The 24,273-nt window shown below is 40.6% G+C and overlaps 1 protein-coding gene across 2 annotated transcripts in view; it reads right to left on the bottom strand.

Annotated features, from left to right (window-relative positions):
- Positions 1 to 24,179, bottom strand: part of UPF2 (UPF2, regulator of nonsense mediated mRNA decay) — a 48,371-nt gene extending 24,192 nt beyond the window's left edge. Inside the window, exons 1-8 of one of the 2 annotated variants that reach the window (XM_027639546.1) lie at positions 24,116 to 24,179; positions 18,225 to 18,598; positions 15,796 to 16,575; positions 11,375 to 11,535; positions 10,161 to 10,358; positions 8,440 to 8,589; positions 4,937 to 5,040; positions 4,535 to 4,620 (exon numbers count right to left, since the gene is read on the bottom strand). In XM_027639546.1, coding sequence (XP_027495347.1) covers positions 4,535 to 4,620; positions 4,937 to 5,040; positions 8,440 to 8,589; positions 10,161 to 10,358; positions 11,375 to 11,535; positions 15,796 to 16,575; positions 18,225 to 18,580 — 1,835 coding nt within the window. In that variant the 5' untranslated portion in view covers positions 18,581 to 18,598; positions 24,116 to 24,179. Of the gene's footprint in view, positions 1 to 4,534; positions 4,621 to 4,936; positions 5,041 to 8,439; positions 8,590 to 10,160; positions 10,359 to 11,374; positions 11,536 to 15,795; positions 16,576 to 18,224; positions 18,599 to 23,686; positions 23,816 to 24,115 lie in introns of those variants that run through there. The other variant, XM_027639547.1, reaches the window with a different exon arrangement.
- Between the last annotated feature and the right edge of the window lie 94 nt (positions 24,180 to 24,273).

Below are 24,273 nucleotides of genomic sequence, written 5' to 3'. Positions count from 1 at the left end.
CAGGGATTGAATCAGTTCCCCCTCACAGGAGACCAAAGTTTGCTTTCAGCAGTGGAGACATCGCAGTATCAGTGGCACCATCTACTGGTACCTGCAGTGCTTTGTTTTCTCCAAAAACGTTTCTTCCTCTCGAGAAAAGAGGAAGAAATCAGCTAAAAAAAACCCCACCACAGTATTGCTTTCTCTTCCTGCTCTGGTACATTACGAAGCAAGATCTGGCATCAGGGTTGAGTCAATTAGTCTCTGAAGTCTGTGTTAAGCACCCCAAATATATATCACCGTGGTAAAAAACCACTATTTCTGACCACTGTCATTTTAACCACATACCTTGGACTGAAATCCAGTCAGCTCTGGATCTCAGGATCACATGAAGTGCACTCCAGTGAAATATCTAAGAGCCTGTCTTCTTTGTAGAATTTCAAGTATTACTTTATTTAAACAAAACAAACAAAAAACAACCTACACCAAAACTTTTCTCAATTAAAGTCCTAATAACAATCTCTCTAAAATGGATGCATCCAAAATTTTATACCCAGAAAGAATAAAGGGGTGTTTTGTACATTTCTTCATTTCTGGGATTTTTGGACAGAGCTTAAAGAACGAAACACTGGAGTAAGAACTCCTGCCTCACCAGCATAATCATAATGCAGACAAAAGCAGTATATTCACAGGGCCTGAACAGGTACAAAGTGCCACCCACACTGTTCCATGTGAAGAGAAGGATGCTGTGGAATGGGAATGCTACCAGAGAAGTGCTTTTTATTTCTCTGCCTTGGCATAAACTCTGAACTCCCTGAATTTTATCCTCAGGTGGGACAGGCCACTGAGACACTGGTGAGTTCAACTGGACACAAAGGACCTTGCCACTGAGAATTCTCAGAATGAAGAGCAGTAAGAAGGGAGATGCACAGGAGGTTTACAACTTGTGAGTTAAAATGTGCAGAAGTATTTAATCCTTAATCCTTAAGAAGCAGTTAACTTCTGAATTCAGAACAATCAACAAGAATGCTAAAAATTTCCACAGGAACAACTGATCTCTTGGTCAGCAAACTTGTAACTTTCCCAGATCACCATAGATTGGAAAGGCAAAAAATATCAGAAGCCAGCACAGCTTCTATTTACTGCTTAGCATATGTGTAGAATAGTTTAGAATTTAAGGCCTAAAAAGAGATTTCAAACTTCTCTTTCTGAAGTTAAAAAAATTAAAATTGTAGCATGCAGCTAAAACTAAATAATTATGTGTACCTGTACAGGAAGATAATTCAGTTAGACAGCAAAGAATTACACATAAAAGCCCTAAGGCTGTGAGCTGTATGGGTTAACTCACTGCCTGCATTAAATTCACTGACTGAATTAAAAGGCTAATATTTAATTTTAAATCAATCCTCCAGTGCAAATCTGAAAGCCACTTGGATGCTAGCATTGAAAAATCTTTTTCAAAGGCTTTCTGTTCTGTTGGGTTGAAGGTTCAAATCACAGCTGAAAATGTAAATGTGACCCATTCATCACTACTCAAGAGAGCAGGGTAAAGATGGTGTATTTTAACACTGATCTACAGTGAGTTGAGGAAGAAATGGTCTTTTTTATTAAATTAAGTTTTCTGTCTTGAAGAATCCTGGTTTGTCCCAATCTATCCAGCCCTAGGGGGAGCAGGAAAGCTCCCTGGCAACACGACATAATGACTGATTTCACAGTGCCTGCATTGCTCCTCAAACATAAAACCACTTCTACCCTTTCTTGGTAAAAGTGTCATGTCTGCACATTTCCCAAAAGTGATCTCAAGGGAAGAAACAGAATTTTATTCTGTTACTGAAATATCTCATTATGGCTACCAACAAAACAGGCAGACTTAGACAGCATTATCTAATACTCTTGGAAACTAAATGCTTCTGGAAAACACACTGCTTTATCTGCATCCTACAAGGACACTGTTCCTTTGAACCTTTCACAAAAAGCCCTCCTCAAAAACACAACCATAATAAAGCTTTCTTCTCCCACGGTATCCTGGGGAGATATTGTAGAAATACCTGGAATTAGTGAAAACTAGTATGGAACAACAATAATGGAAAGACAAGACATACCCCCATGGCTCAGTGAAGAGGTACCCAGAGCACAAGCACTGTTATGCACAGCACACAAAGCCTCCAAGCAGTGTGCTACAGAATACAGGGAGTTTTCTACAGCAAAAAGGATTATAAATGTTGATTTCAAGACAGACAGCAGAGCTGCTCCTTTATCAACTAGAGTAGTACAGTAACTTAAATATTAGGATAGATGGCCCTTTCAAATCCTCTCCATCTGTGGGCAGTTCAGCTGCTGGTATTTACATTGCAACTGCTTGTGGTTCAGAACAAGCATCTCAGTCAACATCCTGCTTCTCCTGCTAAGGAGCCCAGAGACTGGATCACTAATGCAGGCAGATACATACAACTGAACTTCAGATCTTACAGCTGGAAGCTCCAGTATTCACTAGTCCAGTAGGTCTCAGAGCAGACAGCAGGAAAAGGTACTAAAAAGGAATTGTACATGGAATGTGAATATTTCCCAACTATTAGAGACCAAAACTGTCATGAAGGTGGCAGCCCCTCGAGCCAACCCCACCATCTATTCGGGTCTACTGAGCTCCTACAGAAAAGTTAATCCTTTCAAATTATTATTTTTAAAAGAAATTTGTAGGATAATGGAACTACCACTGCGAAGACAACAAATCAGTGGCAATGCAGACACTAAATAGGTTTCTAGGAACTTAACTGTGTTCACATCACAGACTGATCACAGACACTTTTTGAATAGTACAATATATTGGGAATTTAACTTCTGCTTTCACGCCACCTGTGAAATCACACTGCTCAATTTACAAGCCATTATGCTGTCCCTGTTTGAAAGTACCTCCTTTTGCTGTGCACAATGCCTACAAGCTCCTCCAGGTCATTATCACCTGCACACTTATGCAAAGAAAATAATGGATTTTCAAAGAGGTTCCACCAGTTAACGATCAGTTTGAGTAAGCCAGAATCTACACCCTCAGGAAGAAATACAGGGCTGTGGTACAAACATCACACTATGCTCACAGACCACAAACAAGCTGCTTCCATTTTGCAAACGTGGAAAAATCTCTATTATGGGAGAGCTGAAGACAAAAGTCTAAGTGGTCCTGCTGATTTACACTGTTGTAGATGTTCTAGGCTGTGAAAAAGAAGTTCTTCTCACCTTGTGTTTTGATGTATTTCATGAATACCAGCAGGTTGAGAAACAGAAATGTTACTTCTGCAACTAAAATTTGGGCTGAAGAGCACCTTTTTACACCTAATACAGAAGATACTTAACTGCCTGTCTCCTCTATCAGTAATTCATATTTCAGGTACAATCAGGCCTCTGTCAAAGTCTCCAAAGACTCAGGTGTCAAACCCATAATTTAAAGGGGCAAGAATACGGAAGAGAATGAAAGATTACATGCACTTCTAACTGCAAAAACGAATTTTAATGTAGAGTCAGGTTAATGGTTCCAGTCAGCAAACAAACCACTGGTTTGACACAGCTAAGGGTTATTTATTAGCACAGCAGATGCTTATTACAGATGGGATGTAGAAATAGGCTCGAATTAAGGTTGAAAGCACAGTGCAAGCAGTGATTAACTGTAAGGAAAACCAAACACCAAAGTCTGTTTATTCAAAGCTACACACGTTGAGACAAAACACACTGAAGATATGTTTTCACCCCCAGTGTTAAAAGGGAATGGAATCAAAGCAGTGGGAACTCTAATAGGAATTCCAAGATGATCATGAAACACTTCAAACTAAAAGCAGCATCAAACAACTTATCCTGAGAAATGGGGCAAGGTGGAGCAAGAAAAGTGACTTCCTCATTATTTCACCTATTTAAGGCCCAAGTTTACCAGAGAACAGAGAAATGTATTATTCTTCCAATTAATTCAATGTTTCTTTTACTATTCCCAACCATTTTTGGAAGAAAGGCTCTTCCTGTAAGTGCAGGAAACCCACTTACACAAGGAGAGACAAGGAGTAACAGCAAAAACTCTGCCTGGACTGATGTACATGGACAAATGAGGCTCAAAGTGGCTGGCCTAGAACTGGCTGTTCCAGCAGACACAAGGCTGTTATAAAGGCTATGTGCTGTATCAGAATTAACATATCACAAGAAATCCTCCTCCCTTAAGCACACTGTGCTCTAACTATCCACACTGAAAAGTGCAACTTGACCTGAATGAAATATATCCTCCCTTTCTGGTAGGAGGTGGGTTTTGCTGTTGTTTTCATGGTTAAAAGTGTTGAAATGATCTGTTATAAACACCAAGTACCAGAGAAAAAAAATAAATTAACTAAGAAAAAATGTTAACTTTGGGCAAAATATTGTGGTGAATTCATTGATCACTGACCCTAAATATTCCTTTTGTGCTCCAAGGTAAGCCATTCCATAAGTGGACTAAGCAAATGTAACTTGGAATATACATTGGTTTTAAAAAATCCATACATAAGTTAAATAATGAATGGATGGATCCAGCTTCAGCTCTTACCTTTGTCTAGGAACTATGAAAAGTGCTCGTACAAGTTTTCTTCTGTTGGCTTTTGTGTTCATATTCATGCAAAAATCCATTGCTGCCTATAAAGAGAAAGGTCAATGCAGTACTTCACCTTTAATGGAGTGGGTTTTATTTAAAGCAGTAGAAAATGCTTTTCAAAAGTGGCTTTTACAGAGCTATTCCTACTACAGGCAGCTGTTTTAAAAACAACCATAAAACCTTCAGTTTTGTATTGAACTGACACAGTTAGAAAACATGTCCAGGGACAGGAATACAGACTGATTAAAATTTAATCCAGTTGCTGACAGATTCCAAAGCTTCAAATCTTTATTTCTGGTCTATATGATCCAGCATTATGGCTTTTAAGAGTGGAAAAAATTAAAACTATGACTGTACCTTGTCTATGAGGTCTCTGTTGACACAATTTGGAAGCTGCTGAAGAAAAGCATCTACTATCAGTTTTAAATGAGATCCAGTACTGGCTTCCTCATCCTCTTGTTCTAAAGGAATAAGTAAACAAGCAGCAGACATCTTTAAGCAACTAGATATAAGGATTTACCATCATATTCCCCAAACACAGTGCATTTGTAATGGTTAGTTGCTAAATCTTCATCCAGAGATTCAAAAAAAATAAGATATAAGGTGAACACAAAATTCTGACATCAACTATGAAGATCTCACCACACCAACTGCCCTACAGTTCCCTTCTAATTGCAAAATTTGTGGTATGCTTCAGAGATTTTCCATATTTTGAGTCCTAGAAAAAAGTTTATTTGCTCTATAACACAACAAGTTATAACATCAACGCTTGGAAAGTGTTTCCTTGGCCAAAGTAACACAAAAGAACATTGCTTCCTGAGAAAGTTTGGGTTTGTTTCAGTTCAGGGATGCTCAGCAGTAACAAGGATACCCAGAGGTATCTGAAAGGAAAATGAAGACAGACTTCATAGAGAATATGGTGGGGTGGAAACCACACCCAAATAAACTACAAAACACCCAACACCTGGTGAAGTCACTCTGTATTTACAAGCCACACAGTACAAACAACCCTTATCCTGCAAGACTCAAGTTCCTTTTTCAAGTTATTGCAAGGAAGAGATAAAGTTGCTACTTGTAGGACTTTCTCTCCTGTTTTTGGAACCTGCTGGGGGCAGGGGCTGAGCTTAGGTAGAGAAACCCTATGAATTCCTCCAAGGAACACTGCCAGCTCTGCCAGCCACCCAGTGCTGAAGGTGCTAGAGATCAAAGCAGAGACATCTCCTCCCCTCTTGCACAGGAACTACAAGTTGGAAGAACAAGAGACAAGAGTTCATTAAGGAAGGAGTAAAAAGAAGAAAAGGAAGATGTTCCAGATGCTCAGACAAAAGAGGTTCATGAAGTTTTACACGTTTAATGGAACCCTGACTCTCTCACTCATATATTTAGAGTTCACTAACATGCAACAGCCCAAACACAGCAATTTGTAAATCTTGGTTTAATGTCTTTTTCTATTTAAATATATATAGCTCTACCTTCCTGTCTCCTTCCTTTTCCCTTACAGTAATTAGTTGTCTCACCTCAGTATTCTACTGAAACTGGCTCAATGGCCTTGAAATAAATTAAAAAAAAAGTCTCTGATAATTCAGTCACTTTTCCAGACAATCTTTCCAGAGGTCCTGCTATCATATTAAATTTCAACAATTTCCCAAATATATCTCTTCTTTCACTGTCCTCTCCTCCACTGCAGAACTACAGATATTCTCACATTCTATCTTCTGATAACAGTATGTGGATCCTTTCCAAGTAGAAAGGCTCTTGTGCAGTACCTGAAGCAAGTCTGGGACTTCAGACAGAAAATTAAGAACTTTACACTGACAAGAAATTAAACTGGTCAGGGCTCCCTTCACTAAAGTAAAGAACACAGTACGCATTTCATGTAAAAAATTAGTTAATTTCTTGCTTTTCACACTGATCCTTTTGCTTTCCAGTCTTTCATCATGACCACATTTTAAAATGGCATTAACCCTTTTAAAAACTTTACTACAAGTAGTAATGTTAAACAATTATGGTTAGACTATCTGTAACAGTGTACCTGAGTGAAAAACAAATAAAGCAGTATGATCACCGTAGAAATTCAAAGCAGTATTTTTTCTTTTCAAACATCTTTACATTTAATCAGAAATGCAGGCAACCCTGCAATTTTCATACATCAGAACCGAAAAAGCACCAGAAGACAATAAAGACTTCCTGAAGTCATTTCCTGCAACATCTGGTACCAAACAACAGTTGGAGAACTTTGGCAACAGTTACTTGCCCTCCGTTCTCCCTACACACTTTCTGAGAAAGCCCTGACTACCTTCCTGTTAACATCTTAATTTTTACAGAACTAGAACCTTCCAGGGGGCTCTCTCCTAGAAACTCTGCCTGAAAGCTTCAGTCTCCTTTGTACAGTATCACCCACACAGTGGAGGTAAGAGAAGTGCCTTTGCAATGCTGGCAGCTCCTCCTCTGAGGGGTGAGTTTCCTTAAGGAATTTGATCATGCAGGACCCCTCATGGTCAGATGGTACAAACCAACACTGGGGGCAAACTGTTGGCTGGATCCCCCTTCTCTGCAAACTCATCTTAAACATCCTGTTGAATCAAAGCCTCACTGAGGAACGTGTTCAGAAGCCAGTCCCACAAGTCCACAAAATATTTCTTAATATTTTTAGATATTTTTAAAATATCTGCTCTTTCACAGCATCCAAATGGAAACCAGTGACAACTGGCATTCCTCAGGGGCTGGGACTGGGACCAGTGCTGTTTAACTCTTTCTGGGAGAGTGGGATTGACTGCACCCTATGGAATTTTGCCAAGGACACCAAGCTGTGTGGTGTGTTCAACATGCTGGAGGCTTCCAGCCCCCAATGTAAGAACAACATGGACCTGCTGGAGAGAGTCCAGAGGAAGATGATCAGATGTAGTGGAAGGTGTCCCTGCCCATGGCACGAGGTTGGAACTAGATGATCCCCAAGGTCCTTTCCAACCCAAACCATTCTATGATGATTAAATTATAAATTCACTAGATCAGGTAGGATTTTCAGTTTTAAGCCACAGAACCTCTAGCCAGTGACTCTAGATGTGATTCTTTTTTTCCCCCACATTTTAGACTTACGACAAGTTTCCTGTTTCAGAAATGAAAGAAAATCATCTCCACTGGTCCTTGGCAACCCAAAGCAGCAAACCTGATGTGCCTTACAAACTGGGCTCAAAAAAAACCACCTCACTTGCTCCTCTATGATTTTTCTTCTTTTCTTCCTATTCAGTACTACTAAAAGAAAACCTGTAATTCATAAGAAAAAAGTCTTAAGAAACATTGTGCTGCTGTTTCCCCCAGTAAAACTACCACAGCCAGATTTTCAGAGGGTCCATTTGCAGCCCTTTGCAAGTAATTAGAGGTTAGAATTCTTAAATCCCACTATGTAAACATCTACCATCATAAGAAAAATCTTTATCAGTTAACAAGACAGAGCTGAATCTTAGATTTCAAGAGAAGTCAAAACCATAAAATATTTTGTTAGAAGCTTAAGCATTGGATGAGAAAAATCATTTATGCACTGAAGTCTACAAACCTCTCTGTAGTCACTTCTCAGGCAACTGCCTTTACATTTGATTATTTTTAAAAGCTGTATGAAGGAATCAGTACCTTTCACTGCATACATCTGTTTATAATACTTTTCATCTGAATGACCTGTTACAAAAGCATTTTTGACCACAATCCTAGCAGTTTCTATTTACCAAGTCTCATAAATAATAAATAAATAAAGCAATCATTCTTCCTGAATGCACTCTACAAATCCAAAAAGTAAAAACCATCAAGCTCGAAAAAAAACCAACAAATCAGGAAGAAAAAGAATCCTTAAAACCGACTTTTTTTACCTTGCTCATCAAGAAGCTTCTTTGTAAGATCTTCTGCCTCATCTCCACAGTCCAACTCCAGTGGATCATCATTAATATCCAGATTCTCCAGCTCCAACTCCAGATCTTCACTCCCAGGTGCTTCTTTATTATCTTTGGCATCTTTTGAATCTGTTTTAAAAGTTAAGCAAAAACATTATACTGCTAAATATGCACAGGCATGATAAGAATGCAAGAATAATGATGCTGATAAACCTAAACCTCTTTAGTGTCTTAATCTTGTTAAAAAGAAATGGGCAAAGAATATCTATCTCTTGAGACTATTGTCTCATCTCTTAGGTCTCAGTGGTTTGATATCCTTCACACAGCTTTACCCATCCACCTGAAAGCTCCAACATTTCTCTCATTGGATCTGTCAAGGATTGCCAGGCCATCTCATGGAAAGTGAAGCCAAAAAAACCCCAACTTGCATACTGGGGAGGTCAGACAGAAAAACAGCATCCTTTAGTAAATGAGTGTCACCAACATTATGCAAAAAGAGCCAGTTTCAAACACACAAATACTAATTTCGTGTTTTCACTGCATATTTTTCATAACTGACCTGGTAACAAAACTGATGAAGCAAAGTAAACAGAAAGTGTTTTAGACAGATGAAGAAGAAAGCAAAAAGCAGAACCAGAGGAAGGTGTTGAAGAGATAACGTGCTATGCAGGAGGCCAAAGAAACACCATATTTTCCTTGAAAACCATCTATAACTCCCTAGATAAAGATTCAGAAAGGACTAACTAATATTTTTCTTTGACCACAACACATAGAAGATAGAACATTTTTCCTAGAGATTAGCACCTCGAGTATTTTGCTATTCTTTCAAGTCTCCTTCAAGCATTTATTTGTAGATTATTCTCCATAAAACAAACAAAAAAAAATCAAGGCAAGTAACCTTATTAAAATACTTAAACTTTTCAAAGAAAAATGTGACAACTAAGCAGTGCACACATCATTTGGAAATACAGACTCACAAAACAAACAACCTGTTTAGAACACAGACAAAATTAGTCTGGAGTGGACTTTAGTGAGGTCTCCAGTTCAACCTTCTGCTCAAAGTAGATGAACACTATTCACATCAGATTTCTCAGGTATTTTTCCAGTTGTTTTGAAAAATATCTTAAGATAGAGACTCCAGCCTCCCTGGGGAAGATTCTCTTAAGAAAATTTCAGAACTATCCAAACACACACCTTCTGTTCTACTTTGAGCCAGTGATTTTTATCCCATTATAACTAAAGATAACTAAGGCCAATGCCTGGCTGTGAACAGAGGGTTGAGTCAGAAGAACCACCCAGGCCTACTAATCTACTGCAATTTTATACCAACAAAGTCAGCTCCCATTAACAGTTTACTAAAAAAAAAATAACAGTGGGAAAAATAAACACTAATGTCTTTCAGAGAAGGAAAAGTCTCATGCTTCTTGCAGAAAAGTCAGTGTTTACACACACTGGTTTATCTCCAATTATTTTAAATTTAAAATTATATCCATATTAAAATGCATTTACTTTTTTTCTTCCTTAAATACCATGCCCAGATCTAATCCCTATTCCACAAAGTTTATTCCCTAAAATTGATCCAAACCAGTGAACTGTCCTGATCACCACAAAATATTCCATCAGAGCCTCATTACTTCCATCAAATTTGTACAGCTGTTGGGCAAGATATGTTCAAATAAATACTCATCTAAGCACCCTACCTCTTGATTCATCTTTGCTGGAATCCTTGTTCTGGGAATATTTTTCATTATCTTTGAACAAAATTGCTGGCACAAAAGCCTTCAAGTCAATGAGATTCTCATAGAAGTTTCTGGCATCTTCATCTTCCCAGATACCCCCCTCCAGGTCATATTCTCCAGGCTTTCCTGGTGTGAAAATATCAATACCAGGCCCATGTTCTGCAAAAACAGTGAAACCATTAGAAAATTATTTACACAGATTTATGATCTTCTACAGGAAGGTTCCTTAAAGATAAAAAAAATACACATAGAAATGTTAATCTGTTTACTACTACCACTGTTTTCACCTAAATATTGCATTGTATACTTTAACCTGTTTTTAACAATTCCATCTTAATATCAGATATATCACGACGTTATCTTAAAATAGTAAATTGGATTTTGATTGAAAATGGAGATGGCATCAGAGTGAAAGTCAAATCAAGTAAAATCAAGCAGCACATTATGTGGTATTAGAAAGGAAAGTTATAACAGACTTAATGTCATTAGCAATAAAAGTAATCACTTTGAGTATGAAGAACTGCACCCCACTGAATTTTAAGAATGAAGTTTTAAAGGAGTCATTTTAAATTGAAAGGCATTCAAGGAACACAGCTTTTTTAAGCTCAAGATCACTTGAGGCAGAAGATACACTCAGGATTTCAACATCTCAATCTCAAATTTTAAAGGCACTGAACAGCAGTGTCAGCTAAAAGCTGCACTGGTGCTCAGGAGGTCAGACAGCCACACCTATCACTTATCTGGCTTAACAATATGTTCCTGCTCATAACATCATGGCCCAAAATAGACTTCAGGCCTATTTTTGAACAATATCAGCTTTTAAAACTCTAACAGTTTTTAAATATTAAAAACTGCATGATATTAAATGGAAAGGACCAGGTTAAAAACATTTTTCATTTTCCATTTATTACTGTTTTACCTGAAACAAATCTAAAGAGATATTACTTAAGTTACCATAACCACACACAGCATATATAATAGTTATGGTTTCATGTTAGGCTTAATCACTTGAATTAAAAAATGAAGTATTATTCATTCACGGATATCCTTCATGGGGAAAGCCCAAATGAAACAAAACCAGCAGAAACAACCCATCAGTGAGAAGGTTTGCTTGGTTTCCCCACCACACCCAAGCCCAGCCCAGCTTCTGTTTACTTCTTTAGAACCTGGTTTACCCTCGGGTGTTGGTTTCTCCTGGGGAAGGTCAGGCATGTTTTCATCCAGAAGATCAGCCAGAGACTGAGAATTTGCCAACAGCTTCTGATATGACATTGCAAATTCCTCATATTGCTTGTGTCGATCCTCACTCAGCTCCCCCTTGGAGTGGAGGATGCGCCTACAAAAATCAAAGTTACAGTAAGACAACCTTTTTCCTTAGAGTGTATTTGAACCACTGTGAATTGCTCTGAGCAAAGTTAACCTGCTCTGGGGTCAAGGGAACTGTGAGAATTCCAGTTTAGACTGCAATTGCAAAAATTTGAGCAATGCTGTTATTTTTCCGAACCACGCTGAATTTCCAACTTCAATCCCACTGAGGATGGTACAGCCCAGAACCTGCAAGGGCCAAACAGAAAAGGCCAACTTACTGTTTGCCATGATTATGCTGTGACAGTCCTGCACTATGTATTAAATTAGAACATTCAACTTACATGAAAGTTGGATAAAAACTGCTTTGCACCTGCAACAATCCATTTCCACATTGCTTAAATGATTACATGGGCTTTTACCACCAGCAGGCTCAAAAAAAATTGCATGTTAAAAGCAGCCCATTGAGTTTCCAACAAACCAAGTTATTTCAAGACTATTGGTCCAAACTAAGAGCAGTTCCATTCCTTTTTTTTTCACAGTTGCTCTTTGTTTTCTTTTATGAAACTATTCATACATGTTTTAATTTTCATTTTGAAAACTGAGATCTGTTGTCAAAAGCAGCTTGCTTTTGAAGGAACAGTCACTGCTCACAAGTGCACCAAAAAGCAGTTTCAGGAGAACAGGCAGAACAGTAAAACTCTATTTTCTTACCAAACTACAATTAAGACCATCTTGATATTTTGACCAAAAACACCAAGAACATTCAGTAATTTAACCAAATATACTGATCTCTGCTAGTCCAAAGCTTGCCACAAAAGTCTGATCCTGTCATCCTTGATTTTGGGTTAACTCAGAATAAGCTGGTTGCTCATGAGCACTGTTCTAGTTTATCCAGAACTCTGGCTCCTGAGGAGTGCCTTTTCCCATCTGGAATGATCCATTCATCCCCTCTGCAGGAGCAGTTCTCACAAGGACCAGGCACAGTCAGTTCTCTACCAGCAAGGAACACTTTGGGCCAGATGAGCTGTTTGGGGCCAACTACAGCCAAGATCCAAATGGGCTCAGATCAAACATGGACTTCCAAAGGGAAGCTGATTCCAATTTGTTTTACAGTAGCTTGAACAATGTTAACAACACTGGACTAACCAGCTGGAACCACTGACAAGGCCCCCTGCCCTGACATGAAAGCATCAGAAGTCTGAAAAAAGGTGCAAATGCCACAATTCCTGAAGCAGGTTGTGTCATTGCATCATCATTTGCATGATCCCATTACCATTAGGCTCTTATCAAGCAATAGGTATTACAGTCACAGTCCTGCCAAAAGATAAATATTTTGTGGCATAAAAATTCTAAAATAGTTTAAGCAACATAAGTTGAGGGATATCAGTCTTGGCTTTTTTCCATTTGCAGCTTAATTGTAAAACAAAAGTCATCTCTGTACACAACACACTCACAGGGCGAGCAACAAAATCCCTTAGACCTGCTCAGAGCCCAAACTGGACACAGGTGTCTGGCCAGAGGGCAAGAAGCAGCAATGCTGGCTAAAGTTCTACTTCATGTCCCTCTGACACCGATATAAAAATGTATTACCTGCTCCTGCAAAGTAGAGCAAGAAAAATTAACAAATTAAATAACCACTGACAATTTCTGAAGTGCAGTAGTTCAGTTTGGATTCGGGAAACACGTTAAGTGCCAACTCACAGCTTTTCCATGGAGACAGCTGTCCATTATGTACATATTTTAAGTTTAAAATACACCAGCAGCCTTACAAACACGAGCACTGAAGCTCTGTGCTATTATTAAAAAAAAAAAAAGCAAAAAAGCAAAGTGCTGTAACAACAGTACAAGAGTTTCAGTTCTCATTTTCAGTTCCCAGAAGACAAGTGTTAACAAATTCAAGGAAGCTCTAGCACACGAAGCAAACTTTAAAAAGCACAATTCTGTTCTGAATACAATTAAAAGCACAGCACACAGCACTTGTCTTACTTCATGTCTCTTCACAGCACCACAAGGCAAGTTCAGCACAGCTTAAAAACATCCTTAATTTAGACCAAAGAAGTTTCTTCCACATCTAACTCATTTTTGAAAACTCTCTCCAGAATTTGGAAATGAAGCTGTTTCCTTCCAATGACACAGCCTGACAAGTTTAGCTGTGCTCAGCTGTGTAACCAAAAGACCACCAGGTTCTACTGTCAGAGCATAACACGAGGTAGTTTTCCTAATCATCCAATTATCCAGAAACCCCTGTATATAATAATGCTTTAATTTTACCTAAATGATTTGCAGATAACACAGGACTAATGCACTGTTAATTTAGGATATTAATTTTCAATTAACTCAACCAATCTGCACAGGTTGAGTTATTTCACAGTCACTCTCCTGACACAGAAAAAATTATGAGTTATTTACCTGACAAAATGTCATAAACTAAACATATGACACAAGAGGGAACAGTTCACTCCCTGTTCACTTCATTGATTCTGGAACAAAAGTATGAATAAAACCTGCTGCTATCAGCAAAATGGACCAGATTTTTATTACATGGAGAACTGTGTTATCCAATAGGATTATTAGTTGTTAAAAAAAATAAATAAATCCAACAATCAAACAAAAATATCCCAAAAACCCCACACCTATCCACAGAAAAAAAATACAAAAGCAAGCAACCAACCAACTGCACAATCACTCTCCCAAAATCCACAGCTTAGGAAGTATTCACAGACTTCTTACTAGGCAAATTTCTGTCCTTCCCTCACTTGCATTTCCATAGTGTGCAAAAGCCAAGAATCTCTTTTACTGACATGCTGTCAGTGAATAAAATTTGGTAGGAAAATTTTTTGATGGCTTGTTTCTTTAACAGAACTTTTACTAAGAAGTTAAAATAAACACCTTAAAGTTCAGAGGGATAAATAACAGAGTTCTCTTAATCCAGTGATAAATGATAGTTCTTCACATTCCTTCCCCAAAACAAAGCTTTGCACCCATGTCCCCAGGGATAATTCAGATGAGGAGGAGCATAAAGAGGTCCCTTGTCTGATCTTCTCAAAGCAGGCTCAGTGATGAGATCAGACCAGGCTGCTCAGGGCTCTATCCAGTCTCTTTTATCCAGTTGTACAAGTAAATATTAAAGTATATTTCCCTCTCTCAGATCACTCACAATCCTTCTTCTTCTTGGTTTCTTAACATACTTTATACCTCTTGGAAACTTTTTTCCCTTTATTTCCTATCATGCAGGCTGTACAAAACCCACTCATTGAAATGCCACCCAGAACCAATTACAATTGAAAGGATAAAGGTTCATATTCATTACCTTAAAAAAAAAACCAACTAAGTTGATAACTCACTTTAAACTAATAAGGTACTTGTAGAAACAACAGTCCCTCAAAAGTCAGTTTATACTCCTGTGAAATCCAACACCTGTTTGACTGAGACCAGACAGGACTGCAGCACAAAATCCATCAGGCACAACTGATCCTTGGTTGGGGAACACGAAATTTTGATGTATTCCAGCCACACATACAACTCTGGACTGATGTCCAGCCTTTTAGCTGAAACCTGTGTCTACACCCAGTAACATGTTCATTTCTGTGCTTCCAAAAGGATTTAAGAATGACTCTGTTTTAAGACCAGCAGCTGAGTTTAGGCTGGCTCCAATAGTGAGAACTCAGGATGCCTTAAAGAAAACAATTATTAAACAATGTGAACATTGTAGAAAAACATTATTCAGATCCCAAAGGTGTGTATAATCATACCCTGCAATATTAGTATTATACACAGATATCTAAGAGGATTTGAATCAAATTGTCTATACCCTCTATTTTAATATAATCCTACATAATTTGCTCACCTTGAAGTGTAATGGATACCTTGTTAATGTAAACTAATTTGTCCTCCATGTTGGTACACTAAAAAAGTAAACAAGCCAAGCCATTGTGGCATATGCTCCATTAGATACATGTGGGTGGAAAGGGAAAAATCAGATTGTGCCAACTGGAAAAGGACAGTACCAGCTGGGAAAGCAGCATTGCTCTCACACTGATAAGGAAATAAAGAGAATTAAAGCTAAAGGTCAACCTGCCTTTTCTTTGAAGATATTTGAAGAGTCTGTTTAGTCTTTGCTTTTTAAGTATTCAGATCAAATTTAGTTTTTTAGATACAACGCAGAGCACACTTATCTTCTACACATTGACTGCAACATACTTTGTTTATAAATACTGCAACAAATCTAGGCATTTCATAAATGAGCTATTTTTTAATTCATAAATAAAAAACAACATTCAAGTGTCACCTGTTTTGTCTTTCAATATTTTGTAGCTCCCTGTGGTCCCTTTTCAGGTGTTTGGTCAAAGACGTAAAGTACTCCTTCAACAAATTCTGGAAGGGCTGTTGTTTCTCTGGGCTAATTATCTCACTAGGAGGAAAGCTCAAGTTAAACTTCTCTGCCACAGTTTTTACTTTCCTGGGTACCAAACCAGCAATGTCATCTCCACAGTGCCGGCAGAAGCTGATAACCACAGACACGTGGGTGTGGGATTCCCGGTCGGCATTAATAATGTTTTTAAGCTGCTCATAGATTAGAGACAGACCTTCCTTGTCAGTGAAAATCCCAACTATTGTCAATTCTGCAATGAAACGCAGGTCAGTTCTTAACTTGGTGATGTTGGGAGTCTTCTCTTCTTTCCTCGCCTCAAAATGTTTTTTCCAAGCCTGAAGTAAGGAAGGAGCAAAATCAGCGTATCGCTGGTGGAAGAGGGAGCACAAGTGCACGGCGCAGTTCACATCCGAGATTTTCAGCTTGGCCTCCACAATAGAAGCCACTGCTTCTGCAATGTATTTGCTTAAATTCAGGCTATTAAAGTCATGGGACAAGGAGTCCCTTTGTTGCTCTGTGATGGTTTTTAGCTTCTTAACAAAAGCTGTGTTCTTCTTCAGGCTGGAGTCCAGCCTGCTGAAGAAGTTCTCCTCGGGACGGTTGTCCGGGGCGTTCTGGTTCTTGCTGCGGAGCTCTTTCCTTGCCTGGTGGCGCTCCCAAGCCTCCTGATGGAGCTGATGTGCTTCCTCTTTTTCCCTAAGAGACATAACAGTTAGTCATTTTTGTTACAGGACAAAGTAGTTTGTTGCTTGCAGGTTATCAGTTCAAAGGGAAAAAGGTCATAGCTGGAAACCCTTCAGCAGTTCTAAAAATTTCCCTTTAATACTCTCTTCTTAAATATTTACCAAGTTAATCCTAGACAGCTGAAGCATCTGCTTTATAGATTCTGTTTAATTTTTGTAATGCAAAAGGCAAATACTATTTGTTGCAAAAAAAAAAATAAATTTTTAAGTACTTCTAGGCAGAACATATTAATCCAAACAGACTTCAAAAATATAAACACAGAACTCCATTTACTCCAACTGGAGATGGAGTTCTTACAAAAGAACACAACAGCCTTTCAACATGTCACTGTATTACACAGTTCAGGGAAATCTTTTATTCCCAGACTACTGAAATTACACAGAAAATTTTAAATAGGTGAAATATATCTGTCCCAGCTAGAATTTGGCTATCACATTGCCTCACTCTTAAAAGTGACATTTAACAGACATAAGAATATCCAGAATCTGAGCTTTATTAGTCTAATGATGCCATTTTAACACAGCAGTACCCTTGGATAACATATTAAAAAACACTCTCTTGGTAATATCACATATTAAACTGCCAGGTTACATTCTGAGTTTGCCATCCAGGTATCAGTTGTCTGTGTTTGATTGAAAGAAATGACAGTCACTCCTCAGAGCAGATTTGCTCCTGTTATGGTCTGCAGACCTGTTGTAGTACGTATTCCAAAATTTATGGTGCTAACAGCTCTCCATCTTAAAAGAAACTGCCTCTGTATTGTGCTGGTTTGGGCTGGGACAGAATTAATTTTCTTCCCAGTGGCCTGATGGGCTGGTTTGGATTTGTGCTGGAATCAGTGTGGATAACACAGGGATGTTTTCATTACTGCTGGGCAGGGCTTACACACAGTCAAGGCCTTTTCCTCACCCCACCCCACCAGCGAGGAGGCTGGGGGTGTGCAAGGAGTAGGGAGGGGACACAGCTGGGACAGATGAGCCCAACTGACCCAAGGGATACATCCCAGACCATACAACTCCACATATAAATCTGGGGAAGAAGGAGGGGGAGGGATGTTCAGAGTGATGGAGCTTGTCTTCCCAAGTCACTGTGACATTTGATGGAGCCCTGCTGTCCTGGGGATGGCTGAACACCTGCCTGCCCAGGGGAAGTGGGGAATGAACTCCCTGTTTTGCTTTGCTTGAGCACACAGCTTTTCCTTTATCTATTGAACTGTCTTTATGTCAGCCCACAAGTTTTCTTATTTTTACTCTTCTGATGCCCTTCTCCATCCTGCTGATGGGAGTGAGGGGCTGTGTGGGGCTGAGTTGCCAACTGGGGTTAAACCATGGCATTTGTTCAAGCATAACTGTGCATTACATGGTCAGCACATGCAGAACACTAACAAAGCTCCATATTAGAGACTAAAATAACAGAGGTTACAAGTGAAAACTCAAAATTATGTAGAAGTCATAAAGCATACTCAGCCAGCCACATAAAACTTAAAACACTACAGGCAACTTAAAAGTAACTCAAACAGTTCATCTTTTATAACTCTGCCCACAATCCTGGTAGCAGAACTACAGCATTTGGCACAATTAAACCATTATAAGACCACTTACTTTAGTTGAGCAGCTGCTTCTTCTTGTTTCTTCTTCTCTTCCTCCTCTTGTTTCTTTTTCTCCTCTTCTTCAAGTTTCTTTTTTTCTTCTTCCTCTTTCTTCTTTTGTTCCTCTTCTGCCTTTACTTTATCCTCTTCTTTTTTCTTCCGCTCCTTGTCTTCCTTCTTTCTTTTATCCTCTTCCATTTTCTTCTTTTTATCTTCAGGAACCTTTAAAGTCTCTCTCTTCATGCCAACCTTGACATCTTCTTTTGGCTTATCCCTGGTGCTCACTGGTCTCCTTTCACTAAATTCTTTATTATTTAGCTGAGATTCCTTTTCTTCCATATTTGGTGGCTTTTTGCGCTCAGCTGGCATCGTGTTACCCAGGCAAACCTGCAGAATCACAGGAAAAGGACTTTTAAATTGCTGTTGATATTTTAGTCATTTTTCACAGCCTACCCATATTCAATTAACTCACAAATGCCTGACTCATCAGAATAAAGGTTTAAGTTTTCTTGAACTACAGAATGAACCTAAGAGGTAAAAGCTAACCAGTTTGTAAGAGTGTTGTACTGCAAAGCTGTCTTCAGCATACAGTAAAAGCACCTCAAGTTTCTACAACCCAAGAAATACAAGATCTTGGAATACATACTGAAGCCCATCTGAAAAAAAACTACAAAACCAACACAACTGATGAAAGCAAAGTATCCCCAACTTAAAAATAATTAAGTATTTGATTCATCAGCATGCACCTGCACCTCACTGACCCTTCTACACATCTCGTAAGAATACTCCCCCTTCCACTGCTTAGGATCCTAGGATAATGCAGGTTTGATGGGACCTCAAGTAGCTGAACCTCCTGCTCAAAGCAGGACTGCTTTGAGCTCCAGCCTTGAAAACTGCCAAGGAAGGAAACTGCACAACCCCTCCAGCCAACCTGCTCCAATGCCTGGCACTGGAAAGGCATCCACTTGCTTCCTTCTTTCCTCACCCTTCCCAAGATTTCCTCAGCCATCTCCAGGACTCTTTTCCAACACTCAAGCTGCACAAGTAGCAGCTGCAGAGTGAGCTGTGCTGACTATGCTAGACACACAAACCTCCCTGTCAGCAGAACAAATGGAAATAATATCAGAAAGGCTGCAATTATCAAGAGTTATTCAAGTTCCTCTCTCCTTCTACTCAACCAACATTTTGTAGGAGCTTTAGCCTCTTCGGGGTTTCCAGCCCTCTAAGCTTTGGTTTCACTTGGCTGAAGATACAAGAGGTAACATATACTGAACACCAAAGGGTAAAAATCCCAGAATCATTTTGATCAGAAGGAAACTGTGGAGGGCACCTAGTTCAGCCTTCATCCCTCTTCTCCAGGCAAGTCCAATCAGATCAAGGAATTGGCTACCTAAGGTTTTAGTATCTCCATTGACAGAGATGCAAGGGTCCCTTCTGGGCCCCTCTGTCAGCACCTGAATAACCACACTGTGAAAAAGCTTTCCCTGGAATTTGCTATGCCTTGTCCTGATTCTGCCTCTTCTCATCCTATCCCAGTGCAGCTTTGAGAAGAAGCCAGCTCCATCTTCTCTATCTTCTGCTGTTAGACTGTTTTAAGACAATAAGATTTCCCCTTTTATTCACACAGATCAAGAAATCCTCGAGTTCCCTCTGTTTCTCTTAACCTATCATGTCCTCCAGCCTCCTGATGTTCTTGGTGGCACTCCAGTATGTCAGTGCCTTCCTTGGGAACAGAGAATCCAGACCTGGATATGGTGTCCAGATGTGGTTTTGTAAGTACCAAATAGAGGGGGAAGACTCACCTTCTTCACCCTGATGGGTAACTCCTGGTACTACAGATGCAGCTGTCCCTAATGAAGGGCATTCTGCTGACTCATGGCAGGATCAGATGGGCCAAACAGGACCACAAGAGAAAATCAGAACCACCTAAGCTTTATCTACTTCATGCTACGTTGATCTCTTAAAACAAAAAAGAGTTTTCACATGTTCACACTCTTCATGTTAAATGCATATATGGGTGGGACTGATGGGACACCACTGCACGTGATCCCTTCTGAAGAACCATCACTGCTTTTAGCAGTAACACCAGTTTGATTCCCAGCTGACACCCCTACTTTTGCCTTTCTGACATTTAACTCTGGCTGGATGATGAAAACGTGCTAAATTCACAGATTTCCTGCATCTACTCAGAGTGGATGATGAGACACTTGCATGCCAATCTAATGCAGGGTGCTTCTAGTATTATTTTTAACTATTGTGAAATATATTTATAAGTAAGACACCACACTAAAGAAAATCTCTGTTTCTAAGTAAGTATTTCACATTTCCTCCCCCACCTCCCAGACAATAAGATGACAGATTCACATACTGACTATCCCACCCATATGGAACTCTGTGTTACAATATTTAAGGTGCTTGTCCAGGTCTTCTAAACAAAAAAATGTTTGCAAAAGTTCACAGTGTATTCAGATATGGGCAGTGACAACTTACCAACTGGGAACCTATTCAGGACTTCGCCTGTTTGACAGCAATTGGCAACAGCACCAAAGAAGAAATGTCTCTGACAGTGATTTATGGAAATCAAATCAGCATTGCTTAAACGAGCACCAGCAAATTTGGCTCCCTAACACATGTCCTACAACTAAAAGATTTCACATCTCAAGATCTCAGAACTACTTGGATTTCAAAAACACTGAACTACATCGTCTTAAAACAGTGTTATTGTGAAATCAGTACTTAACCTGAGAGAGAAGGGGTCAACAAAACCCAAACAACTAAACAGCCCCCTAAACCTCTTTGTATTAAAGTCTGAACTAATTTTTCTATTTCTGCAGGCCAGGCAAGTGGGACCTGTTCCTCACAGCTCCACCTGGGAGATGAAAATCTTCTACACATCCTGTTTTAAAATCAACAATAACTATCTGAATTTTTTCTCACTATAAATCCACATTGGAATTTCCATCATTTTGAGACAGCTAAATTATCCCTCCCACCATTTTCAACAAAAGGGGTTTGCAAGGAAAGCTTTCAGCATTTAAACATCAACGTAATATCTCACTAGTAGGTGAGACAGAACAATGCATGAGTCTCTCCAATTAAATGAAAAAAAACAATAGAGTAACACATTCATTTTAAAAAGAGAAAGCATTAGATTCTGAAAGCTACTAAATTGGGAGCTAAGTTTAAAAGAAAAACATTTTGAGAAAAAGATTGTTTATGATTAAAGAAATGCTGGAAAAGTACGTCAGAATTCCAGTACTCCTCCAGCTTTTATCTTTTCCCCCCCACCTATTGCCAGTAGGGTAATTCAATTACAATTTGGGAAAAAACAAACAAAAAACCCCAAAAAACCCACCACAGAACAAAATATCCACCTACATGTGTAACTTTGAACAACAGAGTCACCATCAAAATCATTATGGTCTCAAGCTCTTATTAAAGTTAGGAACTCAGAGTTCTCCTTTAGAGATGTATGGGACGTTCGCTTGTATAAAAGCAAAACAGAGAAGATGGGATAAAAAGTAAAGGGATGGGGCATAATCAGGCACATTATGATTTCAACCACAGGGCAGTATTATCCACTTTTTTCCCATGAACACTGGTGACCAAAAAATCTTGTTTACAGCAGATTCCTGTCCTGTATCCCAGAACAGGTGTGTTCCAATACTCCTCTCACTGCCTGCTACGTGTACAGCTCCTTATCTCCCGAACCTTTCCGATGGCTCTGCCAGCTCCTTTGTGCCTACACCAACCCCCGCGGGCAGGAGGAGGCGGAGCGGCCGCTGCCTCCGAGCCACACACACACTGAGCCCTGACCCACGGGCTGATCCAGCGTGGAGCCTCCTCTGACAGACGGCGCAGAACTGCCCCAGAACTGCCCCGGGAGCACGTCCATCACCCCTCCCTGGGCAGGAATGGTGAGCCAGACCTCACTACTTTCCCTCAGCTGCCAGTTATCACAAGATCTGGGGAACGTTCAGACCTTCAGAACTTCTGCCTCGTTGGACTGAAACTGGCTGAAAGGCTCAAAAGATGTGGGAAGCAGGGACAAGTGGAAACAAGACAGGCAGCAGCCTCGCCTGGGTCTCATTTCCAGAGGGAATTAGGCTGAAGATACAGTTTGGTTCAAATTCAGGTACAGAAACATTAAGAGAACTTCCATTCAATACCTCGTGTTTATAGGGATGTACTGATGAGAAGGCACAATAATGACAGGAACTCCATGAGCCAACAGACAAACCAGCACTCACAGCTGAAAATTAGGAAGGACAGAGGAAAAAAAAGAGACAAGACAAACATCCACATGCCTTTGGCAGCCCGTTTCTGTAGTGACACTCACATGCTTTGACATTCCTTAGTTTCAGTGCCCATAGACACTATTTTTTCAGAGAAAACTACTTCTATTAATTTTCCAATATTTGACACACCTTAACTCATTTGTGGTTAAGACATTTTTAGTGTATCTAAATTTCTACTTTTTTTTTTAAACTTCACAGCATTCTTGGAATTTGAAAAAGCAATGGGACTGGGTTCATGATGCACTGGACTCAGAAACTTAAGAAACAGGTCCTGAGATACAGAAGCAACATTTAAGAAAAAGCATCTATGTACTTACTCTCAAGGAAACCAGAGTCATATGAGGTATTCAGCATCGTTAACCCAGTCACAATTCAGAATAAAGGATAAACACCAACACCGTGGCCCTCAAATCAATCTTCTCGAGTCAATAAAAAGTCTGTTCTCACAGTCTGCATTAACATGATCCAGAATCTCAATCCTTGCAAACATATATATGGGGGGAAGAAATACAGCTCTATTAAACTAAACATATTGAGATTTTTCACGTTCTGTTTTTACTGCCACTGGAAATAAAACTGATCACACAAACGGTCCCTTTTGCAGCTATTCTCCTATGAAAGAAATGAGGGGATATGAGGCAAGATGTCCCCACTTCTGACCAGCTGAAAAATCTGACAGAGCAACAAACTCCTCCATCACTGGTTATCACACCACTGGAAAGCTAAAAGTTTCAAGGAATGAAATGTAACCAGGGTTCTCTTAAAGTAAGGGAAGGTGCATTAGAAAAACAAGGAAGATGCACCAGAAAAATGCCCTGGTCAACGAGGAGAAAATAAACTCAGCCACAAGTTTTGGAAGACGAGACAAGGAGCAGAGCAGGAAACCACAGTGCAGAGAGAGGAGCAACCCATGCTCTGGTAGAGAAGGGTCACAGAACCACGGAATATCCCGAGTTGGAAGGGACCCACAAGGATCATCAGTTCAGCTCCTGGCTCTGCACAGGACAGCCCCAAGAACCTCACCATGTGCCCGAGAGCATTGTGCAAACACTTCTTGAGCTCTGTCAGGCTTAGTGCTGTGACCACTTCCCTGGGGAGCCTGTTCCAGTGCCCAACCACCCTCTGGGCGAACAACCTTTTCCCGATATCCTCTCTGACACAACTCCACGGCACTGACCCATCCTCAGCCCGGCCTGGCGAACAGCCGGGCGCTTTTACTTTCACTTCCACACGTCTCGGGACTCAAGAGTTTCGCTGTCAGACCCGCGGGGACGCGCCTTCCACCGGCAAACGGCGGCCACAGACGGGGCACTGAACGGCCCCGCTCGCTCCCGCACACCCCAACGCCTGCTCCCAGCCCTCCCACCGCCCTTCCCGGCTGGCACCGGCAGCACGCCCTGCCCTCTCCCCGCGCCCTCAGGCACCGCCGCCCGAGCGCTCCCCGCCTCGACCCCCCCGCCCCGGCCCCGGGGCACCCCCGGGACCCCCCTTCCCGCGGCCCCGCCAGGCCCCTGCGCCGTCCCAACGCCTCCCCAGGGCCACGCTCCCCACACACACCGCGGGGCCGCCCTGCCCTCGCCCCCCTCGCCCGCGGCTCCCCCCGTACCTGTGCCCGGTGCCGACATGGGCCCGCCCGGCCCGGTCGCCGCCTCCACCTCCCCCGCCCCGCCGAGGCCCCCGCCCGCTGCTCCCCTCACGGCCGCGGGGCCGACCGCGGCGCCGCCTGAGCCCCGGCGCCGCACCGGTCGAGCCCGCGCCGCACCG

Source organism: Corapipo altera, unplaced genomic scaffold, assembly GCF_003945725.1.
Source record: "Corapipo altera isolate COAL_440 unplaced genomic scaffold, ASM394572v1 1b, whole genome shotgun sequence".
Taxonomy (NCBI): Eukaryota; Metazoa; Chordata; class Aves; order Passeriformes; family Pipridae; genus Corapipo; species Corapipo altera.
Note: the sequence above shows the minus strand (reverse complement) of the source record. Positions and strands in the feature narration are given on the sequence as shown.